Raw genomic sequence first — 20,022 nt, 5'->3', positions numbered from 1 at the left:
CACGTGGGAAACGCTACATCTCAGCACATAACAGACAGTAATCGTAGTAATGTTCGTCAGTAACTGAACTGATAGTCCTTCGTCAGGTTTTGTTACTTAATATATAAAAATGTCTACGATTCTTCATGTTTTAAGTGGAGAATCATATATTGTTCAAAATTGACAAGAACAAAGGTGCCATCGCAGTTAATTAATAAAATCTAAAAACATCTATCGGACCATGAGCCACTGAAGAGATGCAGTACTAATCGAGTTGGCAATTATCTATACAACAAACAAATCTACGTGCGGTAATGCAATAAAACTTCACGCGGGCGCGATTTTTGGATAAGGAGGCTTTGGAAACAAAATAATGACAAGTTTGTTGACAGTGTCATTGACGCGTCCGCTTTCTTCGTTCCTTTTCGCTTACGCAAATTATAAAATTTCAAGTGAAAAAGTGAACAAAACTTGGAAAAGTTCGTGCCGACTTGAAGGTTAATTAAATAGAAACTCAACGAGCATTCGTACGGGATTGCGTCCGGCTAAAAACAGATCGCACTTTAAAAATTCGATTTTATTCGACAATACCGGGAATATCATGTTGTTTATTTTCGGGTGCTCGAAGCCTCCCGATCGCTGAGTAACATACTTGGAAAGAGTTCAAATTCAATCGAAGCTAAAATTTCGGCGTTTGAAAAGGAAAGAGCCATAGGCGCACCTGAATGCATGCTGCTGCGAAAATGAACGGTAAATAAAATTTCCTTTTATCGTCGCATTTGCTTTAACCTCTCTTTTTTTGTAATTTCGTTCGCTGAGTTGTTGATTAAGTGGGTTTTGTTTGTGTTTAATTCCTTTCCACCACCTCCCACAAGCACACATACACATTATATGTGCTCACTGTATAATAAAAAATAGAAATTACCTGAAAAATAAATTTAAAAAAAAAAGTCGTGAAAGAAGCAATTACATAGGTCTTTATTTAAATACTGCGTAGTCGTGTCTCGTACCCGCGCGAAATTTCGTTTTAGCAAAGCCATTTCTGCGATAATTGAAGAAAAAGAGCGAATGGTACGTGCCACTCAAAGGCGGCAACACCAGTCTTAACAAAGGAAAGAACTGCATTAGAAATGTGCTGCATCCGCCGAATAATCGGGTATACATATTTTGAGCAACTACACAAATTTTCGATTTGAGCAAATCACACACGTATTTTTCAAAAACAAACACAATTCTGAAGCGAAGCAATAAATTAATTTTCTTCGCAACGCATACACGGCATAGATATACGATCACTAGATAGATTAGAGTAGGAAACAGATGACAAACAGCCAAAATTGTACACCTCTGTGACACTCACGTTATATCCGCCCGAGACAGTTCTGGGTCGTGGCCGGACATAGGAATCTCGAGATTTTTAGTGGGCAGGTACTGCGGTGAATCCCACACTATGCGTTCGCTAGAACGTCTGGTCGTTTGCCTTTTAGGAGATTTTCTTCATGGAACAAAAATTAATCGTTTCGACAAGTTCTGTGAGATTCCGCAAACCGCTTGTCGATATCCTGTAGAATTGCCGAGATACCGCATCATTTTGGTCGTCAGCTTTTGCGATTTTTTGGTACCGAAAATGACGGTTCGAAAGAAGTGTATTTCCAACGTTCTATGACGGTCAATTTAATTCCAAAATTTTCAATTCTAATTTGGGAAATAAAATTCAATATTCTTGCCTTTCAAGCATCAACGGTGTACGTCTATGGTTTGACCTGAAATGATTTGTGAGTTTCCGTTGTTCCGGAGGTAACTCAAGCGGTTTCCAAGATTTCTCCAAAGTTTAGAGTACAATATGCACAAACGTGTTACTAATAAAAAATGCGAATTCTGGACAATTCGGTGGAGAAGAACTAGTCACTGCAGGATCGCGACGCCGTGCTTAGGGCTATTATTATATATATATACATATAAAATGTTAAGGTTTATTGTGGCTTCATCTTGTTTATTAGCTAATTAGCTGTATCTGGGCTAAAACCTCGTAAGTACTTCTTCAATTCATAATTTGTTGCACATTAAAGATCTATATCATTATTAGTAAATATTTAAATAATTGCAATAAGTATATATCTAAAAATTTCAATTGTTGAACTAAGAAAAATGCACTAATTACATATAAGTAGTTGCATAATTGGGGGGCCAAAGAAGCAATAAGAAAATAATCTAAAAAAAACTTTTAAACGTATTGAATCTAAATCAATATGTATTTTAATTTTTCAAAAAGATGAATTTGGCACGAACAACTTTTTTTTCTTTTTCAATGGAAATTTCTGTGCGATTATGAATTGATTTATTTCCTTATTGTATCGCCATCTATGAACTAGTCGACACGAAACACACTAATGTCGCAGATTCAGGCACGTTTCTTTTTCTATTGAATTTTCAATTTTAACGAGTTACACCTAGATGGCGCAGCGGAAAATTTACGGCGATCTTTAATTGCTCACTTGGACTTTGATTCGATTGAGGTCTCAAAGGCCGAAAAGGCATCTTTCGTCACATTCAAAATAAGAGAAATAAATACCGAAGTGACTCCGTATCTCAGAAATCAAAAGTAACTTGGCAAAGCGGTTTGTGTGAGCATTAGCTCCTTGACCGAATAAATCTCTCTTCTTCGCATCAACCCTTAAACTTCGGCCGATGTGATGTTCCGCATGTAGCCCTCTACACGTGAATAATTAACGTCTTTAAACAAGTTTATTTATTTACAAAACGTAAAAACTTAAGAATAGATCCAAATAAATAAGCCAAATGTGCACATTCAAGTCCAGGTAGGTCATCGGTCGCACTGATGGATATGTTCACTTTCACCATTTAATACATACAAGCTAATGAAAAAAGACAATAAATATCGAAGAAACGCAGTTAGTAAGTTATTCGTTACATTCAGAACGAAGGGTCAATCGTAAATGACTATAAATCGTAGCTTTTACTGAGATTGATTTACAGCTTTTAACACGACAAATAAGAAAACAATCTAATATGCCAGGTTGATAAAGAGTTCGAGAAAACGTAAAATTACAAAAAACTTATGAAACATATTTCAAAAATACGCCCGTTTTATTTATCATTTTTGTGGACTGAACGCAATTCCAATCCCCCGAAACAATTTTCTAATGAATTTTAAACATACCAGAACATAATAGAAATTGTTTAAAATATGCAAAGTTATCAACCATTATGATTGGTAAGACAAAGCAAGTCTGACAAAAAAAAATTAACAATGCAACTTCATGCTTCCTCCAGTGGATAATAATTAAAACTCGGACGCCCAAGGCAAAACTGAAATTAATGTTGTTTAAAATTAGAATAAGCAAACAGAAACATACCGGAAATTTTAAAGTTTAATAGCAGGCTCCGTCAATAACATACTATCCAGGCTAGATATTCGCTCTTTAATATAGAAGCTAACACATCGTCATTTAATGCAAAAGCAAAAAAATCAGAAAAGCTCTTAAGGCCAATTACTGGCAGGAACGAAATAATGCAAAATTCAGACCTAAAACGGTAGCCCTTCAGATAAGCTCAGAAGCATTCCTGTCAAAAACTTTAACTGCAAATGTGTTAATTCCGGTAATTTCGTCAACCGACAGTTTTCAGAGAAGCGCCGAATGAAGCTTCAGATTAGCCGTTTAGCCAACTCATCGGCGTCCATGGAAATGACCGTTTTCGAAAAGTTAACATAAATTAACAACAAACAAAAGTAGACATTGTTCATTATTCTGTTTGGCTATCAAACATCATGCGAGGATATTGTCTTTTTCAGCTCTCTTCGGTCGTATTTATGGTTCGAATATTGCATTTCCTCTCCAACGCCTCCCGAAGAAAGCCTAACCTCTCCTTTTGGCCTTCCACTACTCTGTCTCTTCCTCTTGTTAAGGTGGCCGTGAATCTCATTCAATTGGTTGAGGTAATTTTGTTGCTGATAAAAGTCTTCAGTAATTTTGGAGGACAGATGCGCCAAGGCTTGATCAGTTACAGCGTTTCCATAGGAATCCACTGCACCTGGTGAGTTGTAGGTGAAGCTGCTAATAGAAGGGACCGCGCTGGGATTAGTGTTGGTTGATCCTTGCTTAGAGCCTTGTTTGATCGGTTGTCCATAGGAATTGACTGCTCCTGGGGTGTCGTAACTGGATTTGCCATAATCGTTTTCCAGGGGATGGGTTTCGATGTGGGGAATCTGGAACAATGTAAAGGGGTTAGGAAAGACGGTACTTACATTCGCACAACCTTTCCAACTAAACGTTCTAACCTGAAATGTTATACATTTCCTTCTTACGTGATTGTCTCTCGGTACCACGAGTGTCCTTTCTTTCGTACTTGCCTCTCCCTAATCCTACATTTAACACGGATGAACTTTTACTTATCAATTAATTATTATTAACCTGTTACACTGGAACCAAAATGTACCGATCGAATTTCGCATCTCTGTGGGCATAATGTTGTATTATTTATGTACTTTCGTCGTTTATCTTGATAAAGCGGTCGCGGGTTTTGATAAAAGAGAAAGGAAGCTATCGGGCGACAATGAACTTATAAAAGGTATTTTCTATTATCGTTTTGACTAGCACGTGATTGATGATTATCTTCAAATTAAATCAATTAGATAGGTGTCGTTGGTGTGCTGTTTTTCCTCGTTCAGACCACCTTGCCCCTGAGCCTACGACCAAGATCAACGCAGGGAAATTAGGAAATGTAAAGTGTCTCAAGTTTTTCCAAAATTCGAACGTCTTTATCATTTTAATGCGCACCTCCTTGGAAGTAAAGGAAAAATCGTGCTTCATTTTTTACAGAATTGAGAACCATGTACCTGCCATAATACCTAATGCGAAGACTGATTGAAGAGAGGCTTTTTTATAAGAATTATTTAAAGGCTACCGGGCTAAGGCTGTAATTGATGACCTAAAAATGCCCGGAATCGGGATTTTTCTCTTCAAGCTAACTGACCCACATTCGTGTGTTCAACTTTGACTTCAATGCCATAAAAGTCGACCAAACCTCGCCATTATTACGTACGTTCCAGGGTTTCAAATTTCCGGAAGTGAAATTACAGCTCATACGACGCCCTATCAAAGGGCGCTCTGTCGAAATCTATAAATCAAGCTAGAATTCCTATTAATCATTTTTCGTTCTATAACACGCAGCTGGCACTAATGATGAAAAATGTGTTTGTTTTAAAACAACCTCATTTTTAGTCGACCATCCCCCAGCGATAATGTTCATTATCGCTTAATCATTCTGAGGGGCAACTGTATCTTTTGACGTTCCTCCATAGCATATACATCTATATTTTTTAATCCTCGTTGGAAATTTAAGTGCAAAAAAAAAAAAAAAAAAAAAACTTTATCAAATATAATTTCTACACAAAACGCCTTTAAACTATCCATTCGAAAAGTGCAAATTTCGTTCCTATTTACCTAAATGTGAAATACTGCAATGGAATTTGCATTATTAAAAACGTATAATTTATTTTATACGAATGTTTGAAACGGCTTTATATTTTTGCTGTAAAGTTCTAATCGCAAATGCCATGAAAATTGTAACGGGCGTAATACTGCACTATTTGTTACACACTAAATGAATGCAAAGTTGGAACAGGTATGTTTACTTTTATATTCATGAGAAGGGTTTTATGTTGGCGGCAATTACAACGAATATTATGCGCATTGCATTAGGTGTCTTGAATTATTCGATCTGAAGCATTTGCAGTTGAATTAAATTTGGTATTGTCGCACACATCTGAAAATATTAGGTTGGTAGAAAAACAATTTCGTTTTTGTATATTCGTCTTTTACAGCGCGATATCGGAATAAATTCTTTGATAAATACGGCCATGCCGCATATCGTTTAAAAACGTCCACTTTTTTCCATATTTCAATAATAAACAGGGCGTTCGTGGTGCCCCTTCGCGGTTGAGTTAGAGAACTCCAGTCGAAACGCCAAAGAAGCAAATTCGGACGATTTTTTTACACGAGCTCAAACCGGGTACTAAAGCAACGGAAACGGCTCGAAACATTAATACTGCGTTTGGTCCTGACACTGCTCGCGAACGGGTGGTACAACTTCGCTTTGAGGAGTTTCGCGGTGGACATGAAAACCTCGAAGATCAAAAAAAAGGTCGCGGACGTCCATCGACAATTGACAACGACCAGTTGAAGGCCCCAGTCGAAACGACCCCCCGTACGACCACTAGAGAGCTCGCGGAGGAATTGGGCAGCAGAACAGTTCCAGACCGTCTACAACGGCTTGGAAAAACAAAAAAGCTCGGCAAATGGGTCCCGCACGAACTGAACGAAAAAACGAAGGAATCGTCGCTTCGAAGTGTCGTCGGCACTCACTTTGCGCAAAAAAAACGACCCGTTTTTTGATCGTATTGTGACGAGATATGGATCTTCCACGACACCCGTCGACGATCAGCTCAACGGTCGGACCACGATCGAGCTCTCCGAGCCGAAACCACATTTGCACCAAAGGAAGGTCACGGTAAGTGCGTGGTGATCAGCTGGGCCAACCTAAATCCAGGCGAAGCCATCGCAGCAGGGAGACGTGGCCGGCGAATTGATGACATCAGAAATTGCGCCGCATCTCCCCGGAATTGGCAAACGGAAAAGGCCCAATTCTTCTGCGTGACAACGCTCGGTCACATGTCGCGCAATCGACGCGATAGAAATCGAACGATCTTGGCTGTGAGACTTTATTCTCGTCCGCCATTCTGTCCAGACCTGTCACCTACCGATCGCCATTTTTTTTTCGAGCACCTCGACCACTTCCTACGCGACGAATGCTTTAAAAACCAAGAGGATGCCAAAAGCGCCTTTAACGACCTCATCGCCTTTGGGACTTCGGAATTCCGTGCTTCCGACATAAATAAACCCGTTTCACGTTGGCAAAAGTGTATTGATTCGAATGGTTGAATGGTTAAGCGTATTATAAGTCGAGTGGCGTTTGTTTTAAGTTAAGGGTTGACAAACGAAATTATTTTTCCACCGACCTATTATGTATTATACGTATATATTACTCGGTACTCACCTCCAACGATTCCTCGTCAGTTGCGTGACCGGAAGGACCATCTTTGCCGAAGAAATGAGGCAACTGCTCAAAGTATTTATAGGGAGGCTCAAAAATGTGGCTTTGAATAAGGGGCTTCACAAGATCGATGAAGGACGTCGTTGGGGTGGGGACGAAGGAGGTGTCCACTTCTGGCGGTTTGATACCTGAAGAATTTGGATAATTACTTAAGAGAATCACTTTAAGAATTCAAAAAACTCACTCGGAATATTAACTTCGAAATTGCCCAGATTTTTGTTGAAATCCAAGTTGATTTCAGGAGTTTCGTGAGCATTCGTCAACGATAAGTGAAGTTTGATATCCTCGTAATCGTGATGTCCTTCTTTAGGCAAATGCAGAATATGTATTTCCTTATCTCCCGCGTAGCCTTCAGTCTTGAGATTGTTAAAATCATTAGCATCACGTAAAGAGCTTAAAGTCGACGATATGGTGTAAAACTTGTCCTTTTCCAACTGAAGGTGCCTGCCACTGGGGAACGATCCCAGTTTGACGTGGTCTAATGACTGTGGATTGAAGTCGTCGCTGTATACGTAGTGGTCAACGTAGTATGGCCCATTTCGTAGCACGTTCAGGGGCGTTTTCTTCGTCAGGACCCGATGCCTCGGAAAGGCGAAGCCGGGTGACCTTTTCGGAGGATTTGAGTTGGAGGCGAACCTCTTTAACGGCGGTCGCTGCAAGAAGCTCATCGAGTCGTGGGAAGCTGCCGCCAGGAAGCTCAGAGCCATACATATCTGGAAAGTCGTTGGTGTGTTTCAGAGCTTACGTTTTCTGAAAGCTTCTAATCTATTTCTAATAGTTACACTTTTGTTGTTTAAAAATTATATATCTTCATGCCCGTCAAGTCTTTTTCGCGGCTTATGGATTTACGGTGGTTCGCTCTATTACTTTTTCTAAAATTATATAATAAATATTAATTACTTTTTTCAAATGATCAAAACAGGAGTTATGATTTCCGTTGGGAGTACTGTATTCGATTGCTCGCATGACGTTGGTGTACGTACACGATTCCTTTGTTCCTTTTTAAAGAGAAAAATTTTTTCCAGGTGTTCGTGTTTGATTAAGTTGTTTTCGTAATGTAATCAAATGTTCCTTGAACATAAATAACGGAAACCTTTACCAATAATTGGAATCAACTTCCTTTTACAATCAAACGGTGCCAATACTTTCTAAATATAATAAGTATGGTAAATCGTTTGAAGGGAAAATAGCATTCTTTCCGTTTTCGGTCATATTTTATACTTCACATTCATATTATACACTTTGTTATACAATTCCCTATTGACCTCTCTAGAATGGATATTGTTTTCCTGGGTTTAGTACGTGATTTATCAACGCTCTCAAAGAGTATCCTTTCGTCGTCCCCTTTTGCACATTCTGTGGAATAATAGTTACAAGACTTAGTTGAATAAATTCTCCATAAAATGGATTTATACCTTTGTTTGCCTTTCGTGAAATCAGCAATAACGCTTTGTACATTTAATTACAGACCGACATTTAAGGTGAAAAGGATGACTAGCCTCAATTAACCGTCTAGGTGCCTAAGTACGTGTTGGCAATGACGTGAAAAGAGACCACTTTGCGGGCTTTCACCGCAATAAACATGTTTGTTATTAGTTACATTTGTTAACAGAACATAATTACTGTTTCACTTTTTACACGACGACTTCTTCACTCCCGACCGTGCGTTTAACCGGGACTTACTAACTGTGAGGCCCCTGAGGGCGCCAATGACATTATTAACGAAAACATTGTTTCGTGTCTTGTCGTAAACAATCTCATTGAAGCGAAGCCTCTTCTAACGTCTCGGTTAATATCGGGATTAATAATGTAACTAGAGGTTTAATCCCGTGGGATTTTATTCTGCGCTGGTTCTTAATATCGGCGTTGTATTCGTAGTACGGCTCGACAACCAAATTTATTTTACTTGAAGTTGGATTTGGCGTTAAAAAGATAAAAATGGTTACTCTTCGACGGCAGTCCGACAGCGGCTCGACGCCAACTTCCCGTCCGACAACGTACGTAAATGGGGAGGATCGGATTTATTAATTAATGTTCGATTGATTGCTGACTTAATTTTTAAAATTGAAGTGTTGCCGTATATTTTTCAGTGCCAAAAGCAGGACCGCACTTAGGTCCGAAGAAGTATTCGTAGAAGCGAATTTAATTCCTCCTTCGAGGGCGTAGAGTTTCCGTGAAAATCAACAAGGCCCTTTGCCACGAATTGGAATTTCTCGTTTGAGTTGAACAGTTCATATTTGCAACAAATCTTGAGGGTGTTCGGGTTGGATATTGGAAATGTTTCATGCTCATTTGGTGAAAGGGTAAGTTTGCCTTGGGTTCCTCATTTTTAATAGACCGGGTACTCGCAATTATTCTGATGTCCCTAAATTAAATTCGTTCTTAAAAATACATGGAACTATACACACATGTTTCTAAATAAACAATGAGGTAATACAATTTCGGTTTTTCATTATTGCGTAACTGATCGTCTGTCGAATGACATGTACAAATTTCACATATAAAATATTTTTTCGTTCTATACGTTGTGATTTATTCATATAAATGGATAACCGTCCATGTTTTTTGATGAGACCCGTTTTTCCAGAGCGCCCTATTAATTGAAAAATTTTACGCCTCTCTTGCTGGATAAAAACTGTAAATAAAACTCCAAAACACTTTTTTGTGTTTTTTGTCGTGCCTGTAATTGGTCGAATAATGAGTCTTCACCATGCTTCCGGTTTCGTCCGTACAATATGGACCATCACCATAGCTCAATATTTACCAGTAAGGATTTTAGGTTTAATTCAAATTTCATTTTAATTGGTCATTATACGACTCAGCCGAGAACGCTTACCGCCTTCCATCAAATGTTTTAATAAAAATTTAAAATTTTCTTGCTGCTCAATTTAAACTTAGTCGCCGAGTGTGGCAACTTTAACCGGAATAAATCCGGTATCTATACAGTGTTTGATTTTCAGCAAAATTATTTAAATACGTAAATTTTCATTTTATCTGATACACTTCTTGTTAGCATTCTGATGCTAGAAATGTCAACCCCTTAGCTAGAGTGGCAGTTACGCTTAAAAGTTTAAATGGAAAAGGGGTTCAAGTGATACATCATTTTAAAGATCTTTTCAACCTGACTTTATCTGAAGTATTACTTTTCACCGTGGAGTAAAATAATACCGAAAATAAACAAAACTTTAAATAACCGAATTATTATATCTTTTAACTCGGCAACCGTTCGAAATGTTCACTGTGAACTTCTTGGCATGGCCCTAAACGGTGATAAAACTCATCTCTCGCATTTTTTAAAGAATTCAAAGTGATTTACATGATTTCTCGTCGTCTACCGTTCTTTGAGTTCGTCGATGTCACGTGGGTCCGTATTATGAACTTTCGATTTCTGGTATCCCCACAAAAAGAAATCGAGAGGAGCGAGATCGGAAGATCTCGGCGGCCATTTTATTGAGCCTCTTCCTACTAATCACAGATTTGGGATGTTTCATCTAAATATAATTCAACATTTCGAGTAAAATGTGGCTGTACTCCATCTTGCTGTAACCAAACCCGTTCGTCCGGCATGTCTAGATTTACTTCACTAAGAAACAAGTTAGATAACATAGAAATCAGTTCGCCTCCGAGATATTCTGAATTTTGTTGGCCATTTAAATTTTCATCGGAAAGTATCGGTTTCCTCTTATACCCATCCAAACTTCTATGTTCGCAGGACACTCTCAACCAATGAAGATTCACTGCAGACCAATATCGACAATTTTGCTTATTGATATATCCATTTAATGCAAAAGTTGCCTCATCAGTAAAAAAATCCATCCTATAGATATTTCTAATTGCCGAACAGCATTTATAATCCTTTCGCAAAATTCAGTTCAGCGATCTCCATCATTCTCAAGCGATTCTTGATGCATTTGCATTTTATAAGGCTGAACATTTGCATTTTTCAATATTTTCCAAGCGGATCTGTTGCTGATTAAATTTTCACGAGCTATCTGCCGAGTTAGTGTAATCAGGTTTTCTTCTAACGCTAAGAATGCGTTGATTTTTGTATCGTCATCAATTTTTTGCGGTCTGCTCCTTGGGATATTTCTCATGTGACCACGATTTCTATTTTTTTTCCGTTTTTTTTCTTTTTTTTCTATTTTTTTCTATTTTTTTATTATTTTTTAATTTTTTAAATATTCTTTTTCTATTTTTTTTAAATTTTTTAATTTTTTAAATATTTTTTTCTTTTTTTTTTAAATTTTTAAATTTTTTTTTTCTATTTTTCGTATGGTTGGTATGGTTTATCGATTAATGGGTAGCAGATCAAGACACTTTTGTCGCAATAATTGAACAAACTCATTTTGTTTTTCCACTCTGTGGCCGTATTCGAAGTTTATTAAAATCCCGATTTTATGAAATTCAGGTAAATAAGATATTGTGTGCGATTTTATAACGTACGTGAAGTACTTCTTCTCTGTACTAAACGAAATAGACTTGATTTTTGTATTGAAGGAATACTCACGTTATTGTGGCATTTCATTAACACTTCGTAAAAAGAATTACAAAGAAATAAACACCATTTAAGTACGAAAATCATTTATTTTTAGTATTATTTTACTCTATGATGAAAAGCATTATGTCGGATAAAATCGTGTTGAAGAGATCTCCCTCTCCAATCAAACCTTTAACAGTATCTATGACCCTAGCTGAGGGGTTGACATTTGTAGCATCAGAATGCTACCAAAACGTTTGTCCAGTAAAACAAGAATTGACCCGTTCAAGCGATTTTGCTAAAAATCAAATGCCATGTTGACGCCGAGCTTATTCCAGTTAAATTCGCCACACTGTATGTTTATCGATAAATCGGAGTTCAAGAACCTTTGCTGAAATGGCACATTAAATGATAATGATCATATAGTTAACGCGTTATCGTCTAATAGAAGTGGAAAGCGTTCCTCTCAAAATCTTCCATTCGTAAGTGGTCATGAATCTGTTTTGTCTGTACATTACCAGATGGCTTAAAAAGAATAAGAGGGAAAATAGCAAAACTTTCCTTTTTTGATGGTAATCTGACCTGTCCGTGAGTAAAATTTTTCGATAGAAACGCCCCAGTTGAAGCAATATTCTCTATTGGTCATGCTTTTGATAGAGCAATATTGTTTAGTAAAGATCCCCGTTGCATCAGTATCGGGACTCACCTTTAATCTTTAAACGAACCGTAAAAATCTCACAGGGAGAATTACTGAGTTTTCAGGGAGGCTCGGTGCCTTCACTGCCCATAGAAACCCACTGCTTTGCAGACGCGAAAAAAACAATCATAAGGCGATTACTGTTCTCTTTCAAATCAAGATTACTCATCGAATGTTCTTTATAAATGTTAATAACGTTTGTTAATTAGTTCACTGAATTATCAAGCTTTTAACGAGAACTTTGAAAACTGTTGTCGCTGGCATCTCAGTTACTGCTCGATTTGAGATTAATACCTAGCGTTTTTGCATTTTCTTATCATCATTTTTGCCATCTTATTTTCCCTGAAAAATTAAATAAATCGGGGCAGGAACAACGATAAGGAACATTTTGCAAATAAAGTAACCGGTGAAAGTATATCGCACACCCATTTCAAAGAGGAAGAGACGATCTATAGAATTTGCAACATGCCATATCATTGCACACTATCCCTATCACTGAAGCGTTCATTCATTTCGCTGTAATGAATGGGATATTTGGTGGTATCTGCATTCAAATTGTAATTACGATTTTTTTTTTGGGATTGAGTTAAGCTCATAATGGGAATAATGAGAGGTATAATTTCGAGTTGTAGTCATGATCTGATAGCTCGCGGGTTAGTTTCTTATTAAATAGAAAAACCTAGTCATGTAGATATAGGTTTTCTGTGACGTGCACTTTCAATTAAAATAATAATTTAACCGTCATTTCGACCCGAACGCTTGTTTGTGCGCAGTTCAAATAAAATGCTTTGGAAAGAATTGGAAATGCCAGGCTCGTGTTATCATTATGAACGCAGTACTGATTAAATTATAATAAATTTAATAATGCAAATAATAAATTAAATTAAATTCCAATTGATAATTCCTCCGTGAAAAAAATTTTGTTTCTATAAAATATCGAAACCGGCCGGCTGTTCGGGATAAATTCAGAGAAAATGTTCAATTCGTATTTTATGTCACTTTCTACAGGGTGCCGGAGAAACACTGGTGCAAAGTATATCGCGTTACGGGGTCAAAAATAGAGCATTAACGTGCCTTATAATTTAACGCAACTGCAGACACTCCGGTAATTAGTTACTCAAACCCTTGAAATTACGTTTTTCCATCGCAGCTCTGTGCCTATATGAACAATTAATTTGCGCCAATAAGCGACAACTAAATACCGTTATTTATAAACAAATACGACTGCAAGTTGCTTTTGGTACTGCCAACGGCGGAGATCCGAGCAAATGTTTCGATGCTTCTCACATATAAAGGAAAATAAGTGACATTCCATGGAAATCTCGTTTATCTCGGGGCATATCTGAACTGAACTCGATGTCTAAAATTCACTTTTGCTCCGTCGACACCTCTTCGTTGTCGAGGGTTTTCCAATTCCTATTTTTTAACAAGTGCGTTGCCCAATGCCCAACCTACCAAAACAATGCCATTCCCATGAACATGCCCATCGGGTAATGGTTTTAAAATTCTCATTAACGCACGACCATAACTAAAGCGATTTATTTCGGATAATTTAAAAAATCGGATTTTTACACGTTGGTTGTCACAAGTGGATGCGTACATGGAACGCAAAAAAACAATTAAAATGCCGGCAAAGAAAACACACTTATTTACGTTAAAAACAAATAATGACAAAGATCCCAAAAAACATTCTTACCAGCACAAAGGCAATTTCAACTTGTAAATCGCCAAGAACTCCCATCCTCAAGTCTTTACCACACAGTATTTGTCTTATACTCCGCACCGAAATTCAATGTCACTGCCATATGCTAGAACACAACCTTTAATAGGTACCATCGATTCGAGTGGTTCCAATGGTTCTCGGCTGTACCCACTTCTGTCCCGTCGAATCAAGACCAAAATTATATGGAACTGGCACTAAACATGAAAAACCGCAAATGAAAGTACCGTGACGCTGGAAGAGGATGCAAAATTTGTGTTCGGTACCATCGCAGGTCGGTCACCCGGTACCAACGCTACTTCGGCAAATGCAAAGAAAGATTCAATAAGATTTACGATGTCTTGAGGAATTGATTGCATGGCGTTCGTGCTAGACTTATGGGTGGTTCAACGGTTATTAGCTGTTATTAAGATTTACGTGTAGTTGGAAATAGCTTTTCATTTTCAATTTTCAACGGCACACATAATGATGACGTTACTGATGAAGCGTTATCGATCCGGTCGAAAGGACCAGCAAACATGCATGCGATGATTGACCCGGGTCAAGAAACCAGAAGTACGGTTCAAATCATGTAAACTTTTATGCTCATCACAGGCTTCACATTAGCGGTGAGGCCACATCCTTTTAAAATTAATATACAGGAGGAATTTGCCAGGTGCTGGCGCTTATGTAATTATATAGTCGGGCATTGTACCAATAACGATAATAACAACACCGATCACGAATAGCCAGGAGCAGTATTTTGGTTCTCGAAAGATTTTACCGCCAAAATGGTACCAAAACGTGAACAAATTGAACGGCAACCCCGCAAAAAATAGGGTTTTGCATGGATATTCAAATGTGTATATGTTAATTCATTTTTAGCATTTTAAATTTTAAATTTATATGACTCGTTTTACGCGACACCACTCTCAATCTATACATTTCGTGACGCGAATAAAAAGTTACGCGGTTTCAACCATGTAGACACATGATCCTTCCAATAGGGCCAAAGTGGGGCGATTTCACAGAGCTGCCGCCAAAATAATCGTGGATGGGCCAATTGAATCTAGGCTCAACAAACGTAAGAGATGATGGATAACCAGTTGCCACGTTGAATTGTTTTTAGTGAAACACAGGTCTCAACGGCCGACTTACTTGACATTTTGGACGCGTCACGTCGCTGACCACCCTGCCTACCGATTACTTTCCATCCCGACTTTGCGGCTCGACTTTCAGTCCCGATTGCCCTGCTCCAGCTCAATTTTCCTGCCGCATTCTAATTTACTTTATGCATTAATCGTTCTAATGAATATTGATAACTCAAATTGGATTCCAATTGCAACAGTTAAACATTAAGAAAATTAATGGTCGCCCGAAACCCAAGAAATATCGATACGTAATGCAGGTCGTGAGTGTTGACAGATGTCTGAGAAACTATATGGCATTTTTCCCGCTTAAAGGCAAATTAATTCACGAAAGTGAGTGTTAATCGGTGCTTTTACTCATGTGACATGAAAATCGCGGTTTTTACCAAAATTAAAACCACCTAATTAATCACTTTGGTAATCTGCGAAAACCACAATTTGCCTAGTCGTAATATATGGATGTATGCGATTTTTGGATGCAACTTGTTGGTGCATGCAAGAGAAAACAGATTTGGGCAATTAACCCGGTAATAATTATTACCGATTTCCTTGTGCGCATTTAAATATCGATTAAGATTTCGTTTGGAACGCGCGTTCAAATAGGCCTCATCGTTTTGATTATTGTTATCATCGTCATCGTCGTCATCCTCCCTTTAAATATTTTCATTTGCGAGACGTTACTTCGTTTTTATTTAGAAAGTGGCATTAAATTTAATTACACCCCCTCTTCCATAATGGGGTATAAACGGAAACAAGTGAGGGTTGTCGCAGGAAATTGGCAATATCGGTTCAAATTCGACCGAAACAAAACGGCAAACGTCGTCATGTTTTAATTGGTATTCGGGTCGATTCTGGAAATAGAGATAACGATCGTAATTGAAACTTGAGCTTTATTTCGCGTGCAACGCGGGCTTTATTGTACTTATTTCAAAAACGAGAGTAAGTCTCTAATTCTTCTATTTTATAGCCATATCTTGGCAGGATGCAACTTTTCCATTGCAGCCCGAAACGCTGCGACAGAGAGAGAGAGAGAGAGAGAGAGAGCGCGCGCGCGCGCGAGAGACGGAGAGAGAGAGAAAGGAAATTGTCTCGAAACAATTTTTTGAGCCAGATTTGAGCCTTATAAGCTAGAATATGACCGTGCAATGTGACATGGTCTTTGCATTAGTCTTCCTCTAGTTTAGTGCGAGAAAGATTTTTATTATTCCGCCATTCTCTCGCTGTGCCCGAGCCGCCATCGCATCCAAGAACGATGTGATATGGCGGACACCACCAGCGGAATTACACAAATTATATAAACGAACCATATTCCACAATACCCCTCTGCACGGCATCGGTACGCACCATTGCAACCTCCGCCGTCAATGCGGCTTTGACTCCATTCGACGTTCTCCCCATGTCTAAGGTAAAGTTGGTTGCATAAATAACGTTAAACTTTCTAATCGAATTACGTCTTCGTAGCCGCAATAATCACGAAAATGGATCGGGCTCGAACAAAAACCGAAATCTCTGGAAAAACTATCTCAGAACTCATTAATATATCGCAATTTTACCAACGTACTTCACACTTTCAGTCACGAAATATAACAATTAATAAATCGGCACTTTGAAATCTGCAGCAAGTTGCACTAAGGCGGGCGCAATCGCGCTCCAGTCTTTAACATCGCCGTTTTCGGAAAGTTTCCAGTTTCGCCGAAACCGCTACGCCAAACGCTGAATCCGTGACGGAAACTCACGGAAAAGTTCGTCGCCGCCGAACTCACACGAGGAGTTTTGCCGGAATTTTTAAGTTTCAACCCTACGGGGGTGAAGTTCGCGAACGGAAGTTGTGTGCTGGTTTTGTTCTATGATATGGGGCTGAAGCTTTAACCGAAAGAATGAGAAGTATCTTGAAATTGTTGTTAGGATGTCTCTTCCCTGCAATTTGGCCAAGTAGGTTTCCTAATTAATATTTTACGGTATCGAGGTATTAGCGCGTCATTTTGGAGGGAAAATCCGGAAGTTTTCCGACTTGGTTTCCGGTATTCATCATCGGAGTTGGAAGTTTCGACTTCGGTAATTTATCGCTATCGGTTGAGGAAATTTAATTAATACGTTCAGGACCGAAGAATGGAGACGGAGAAATTGAAAAACTATTAATTTATGCGGATTAGATTTTTATGTTTCTGTCAAGGAAATTACTGGACGGCGCATATTAATGGCCCGGAATCCATATTCAAAGACGGGGCAATCGGCAAATGGACGGTAATAATTAATTCTTCATGGTTAAGGATAGTGGATGGTTATTCTCTCATTTATTTGTTACTGCTGCGGAATGGATAATTAATTTATTGACACATCCAGCCAATTTAATCCAAAACTTCTTCCGAACTTTCCGGGAGGACGGAAATATCTAGTACGTTGACGATCCCTGCTCGCGTTCGACAATTGGTCGCTGGAACGCTTTCCGACTCGAGAGTACACAAGAATTTCGATGGAAAAATCTATTGGAATTTATGATAAAATCTAATAATAGTAGAATCCTAAGCTAACAAACCCTCAAATTGAACTCTATAATTAACTGAAGCGGGCAAACAGAAGGTATTAAATAGGAAAGTTTGTACTTAATCAATATATCCACCGGCGAAACTGTTTTAAAGTTGGGTCTACCGTTTACTGCAATATTAAACAAGAATCGAGTTCGTACTTCAAATATTAACTTCACGTAGTTTGCTCGCCCCGAATGCTAATGGATACCCCCATGGAGAACTAATTTTGAGGAGCCTAATTCGTTTTCGTAACGTTGGGCTTTTTTTATTTTTCTATTTCGGAATGTTTGGCAAAATAGAAGAAACTGCGGCCAGTTTAGTTATGTAGATTGGGGTCGGGTTGCCGTAGATTTATTCTGCCGAAAGTTTATTAATAAGGAACTTCGTAAAGTAACAATCGATATCGCTTCGAGATTTCAGGGACTCCGGGCCTGAACTAACCTAAAGTAACATAAAAAGCGGTTTTCGTTATCCAGACAAGACGAGGATATTGAATTATCTAATGGGATCATTTTTAGATATAAATTACTGAGGCCTTGTGTGCGCGCACTTGAAACGAGACGTTCCCACGGACCATTTCACCGGTCCCATCACTAAAATATTCAACGTGATTTTCTTTCTTTTACCTGGCTTTCGTCTAATTCATTAACAGATTTAAAGTTCTCCAACGAGAATAATCAGGATAATTCAATAAATGGCTCAAGCTGGCTCGGTTATCTGACCAATAATGCCTAACACTAATTCGATTTTCATACCCCATTTAAAACGTTCGATGCCATGAAAACTTCATGAAAGCCGATTTCGAATCGTGGTGTGTATACAGAGCACACATACACACTGTGAATCTATCAGCTCAAACGTTGAATGAATTTAATGAAAGTTGAGATCGTATTAATGCAATTATTAGGGTTGGTAAATGTTGATTCAAACGATTGAAGCAAGGAGACACAACGGAAATTGAATGTGGTTCCAGTGAATCAAATCCACGATAGGACTACCACTTCATTGCGTTGATTGTTGCTCTAGGAGGGTAAGAGCGAATCGAGATTTTTAGGGATCCTCTTCGCTCCTTCTTACATCACTTCGGTATCTAAAATCGCATGAACGAAATCGGTTTCAATCTAAATCGACTAAAGTCGACATTTCGTGGATTAACGGCGTTCATTAATTCGAAAGCAACTTTAGTTAGCCGAAATACAAAAAGTTTAATGAACAAGTCCAATCGTACATCTCGTGACCAACGCTCATAAACTCAATTTTGGATCGTTCCTTGCCTCGCCCGGTTATGAAGTAAAAAGTTTCAGTTTTCCTTTTCTACGTTTATGAGAAGTCGTTTTCAAGAATTTTCTTATAACTTTCTCAGAGCTTTGTGCTGTAATGGAAAGTAATGGAATAAATATTTTATAAGGGTTTAGCCAGAAGGCTCGCAAGGCCAAGGAAACCTACGTTTGCCCCTTGGAGTTTCCGCAATGTTTTAACAAATTAATGGAACAATGCGAAACAACAATTTCATTAGGAGTATTGGAAACTTCGTTAATGAATAACAAATAGGTCATTGGAGCAGCTTCCTTTCGAATAAATAGTAATTTATCGACATGTGAGGTTTTCGCTTAATCACGTTGATATCTTGCACCGCGCTTCCCGAAGGTAACACCTAGCTGAAAAATGAGCCTCAGCATGATTTTTCCTAGGCGTTTCTCATGTGAGCCCCATTCCTAAAATAAGCCCTAGTTAAATTTGTCAACCGGACAACTCAGCGGATCCCTATTCCCAGCCTGCGTGTCGGTCGGTGGTGTATGGTGGAGGTCTCGCAGTTTTATGTAAGCGAAAGAAGTCCGAGAAATGTCACAAAGAGGAAATGTGGGTCAGGTTAACGACCATTGTCGCCTAAACTAGAAGACACCATGCGTGAATGGATTGTTGACCGAAGAGCACAGCGTTTGGTTGTCCGTGGCATTTGCTCTTGCAATTGCACCGCAACTAGACACATCGTCAAACTAGTTCGAAGCATCACGACACTCTCGAAGGGCGAAAATAATGAAATGATTATCGACTCCTCTATGTACTTGCTCTCGGGCATAATTGCCATAGATGAAACTGCGCGTTTGTGGGTTAAGAGTACTTCTGCGATCTACATTCCCTCCGCCGGTTACTGAACTACGTGCCTTAAAGGTATTTTGGCAGTCGTCTCGATGGAAGGAAAGTTCCTCCTCTAATCGTATCTAAGGGTAAGAAGGAAAAAATCGAACATGTTTCAATATCTATTCACGAGATTGAAAAAGAAAGATTCTTCTGGCACCCATCGTGCCAAAACCACGAGGAACTTCCTTGTAGAAGGAAAAATTGATCAAATATCGATT

The 20,022-nt window shown here is 38.6% G+C and overlaps 2 protein-coding genes across 8 annotated transcripts in view; one reads left to right on the top strand and one right to left on the bottom strand.

Annotated features, from left to right (window-relative positions):
• The first annotated feature begins 90 nt into the window (after positions 1-90).
• LOC136339085 (uncharacterized) overlaps positions 91-20,022 on the top strand; it is a 46,403-nt gene continuing 26,471 nt past the window's right edge. For 5 of the 7 annotated variants that reach the window (XM_066282049.1, XM_066282046.1, XM_066282044.1 and 2 more), the window contains exon 1: positions 16,833-17,066. In XM_066282049.1, coding sequence (XP_066138146.1) covers positions 17,012-17,066 — 55 coding nt within the window. In that variant the 5' untranslated portion in view covers positions 16,833-17,011. Of the gene's footprint in view, positions 730-9,231; positions 9,417-16,832; positions 17,067-20,022 lie in introns of those variants that run through there. The other 2 variants (XM_066282045.1, XM_066282047.1) reach the window with 2 other exon arrangements.
• Positions 2,714-14,320, bottom strand: LOC136339084 (uncharacterized). Its single transcript, XM_066282041.1, has 4 exons — positions 13,984-14,320; positions 7,298-7,826; positions 7,057-7,241; positions 2,714-4,207 (listed from the first exon to the last, which is right to left on the bottom strand). Exons 1-4 carry the CDS (start codon positions 14,026-14,028, stop codon positions 3,761-3,763), a joined length of 1,206 nt encoding a protein of 401 aa, XP_066138138.1. The 5' UTR covers positions 14,029-14,320; the 3' UTR covers positions 2,714-3,760.

This window comes from Euwallacea fornicatus, chromosome 5 (genome assembly GCF_040115645.1).
Source record: "Euwallacea fornicatus isolate EFF26 chromosome 5, ASM4011564v1, whole genome shotgun sequence".
Lineage (NCBI taxonomy): Eukaryota > Metazoa > Arthropoda > Insecta > Coleoptera > Curculionidae > Euwallacea > Euwallacea fornicatus.
This window is presented reverse-complemented; position numbering and strand designations above follow the sequence as displayed.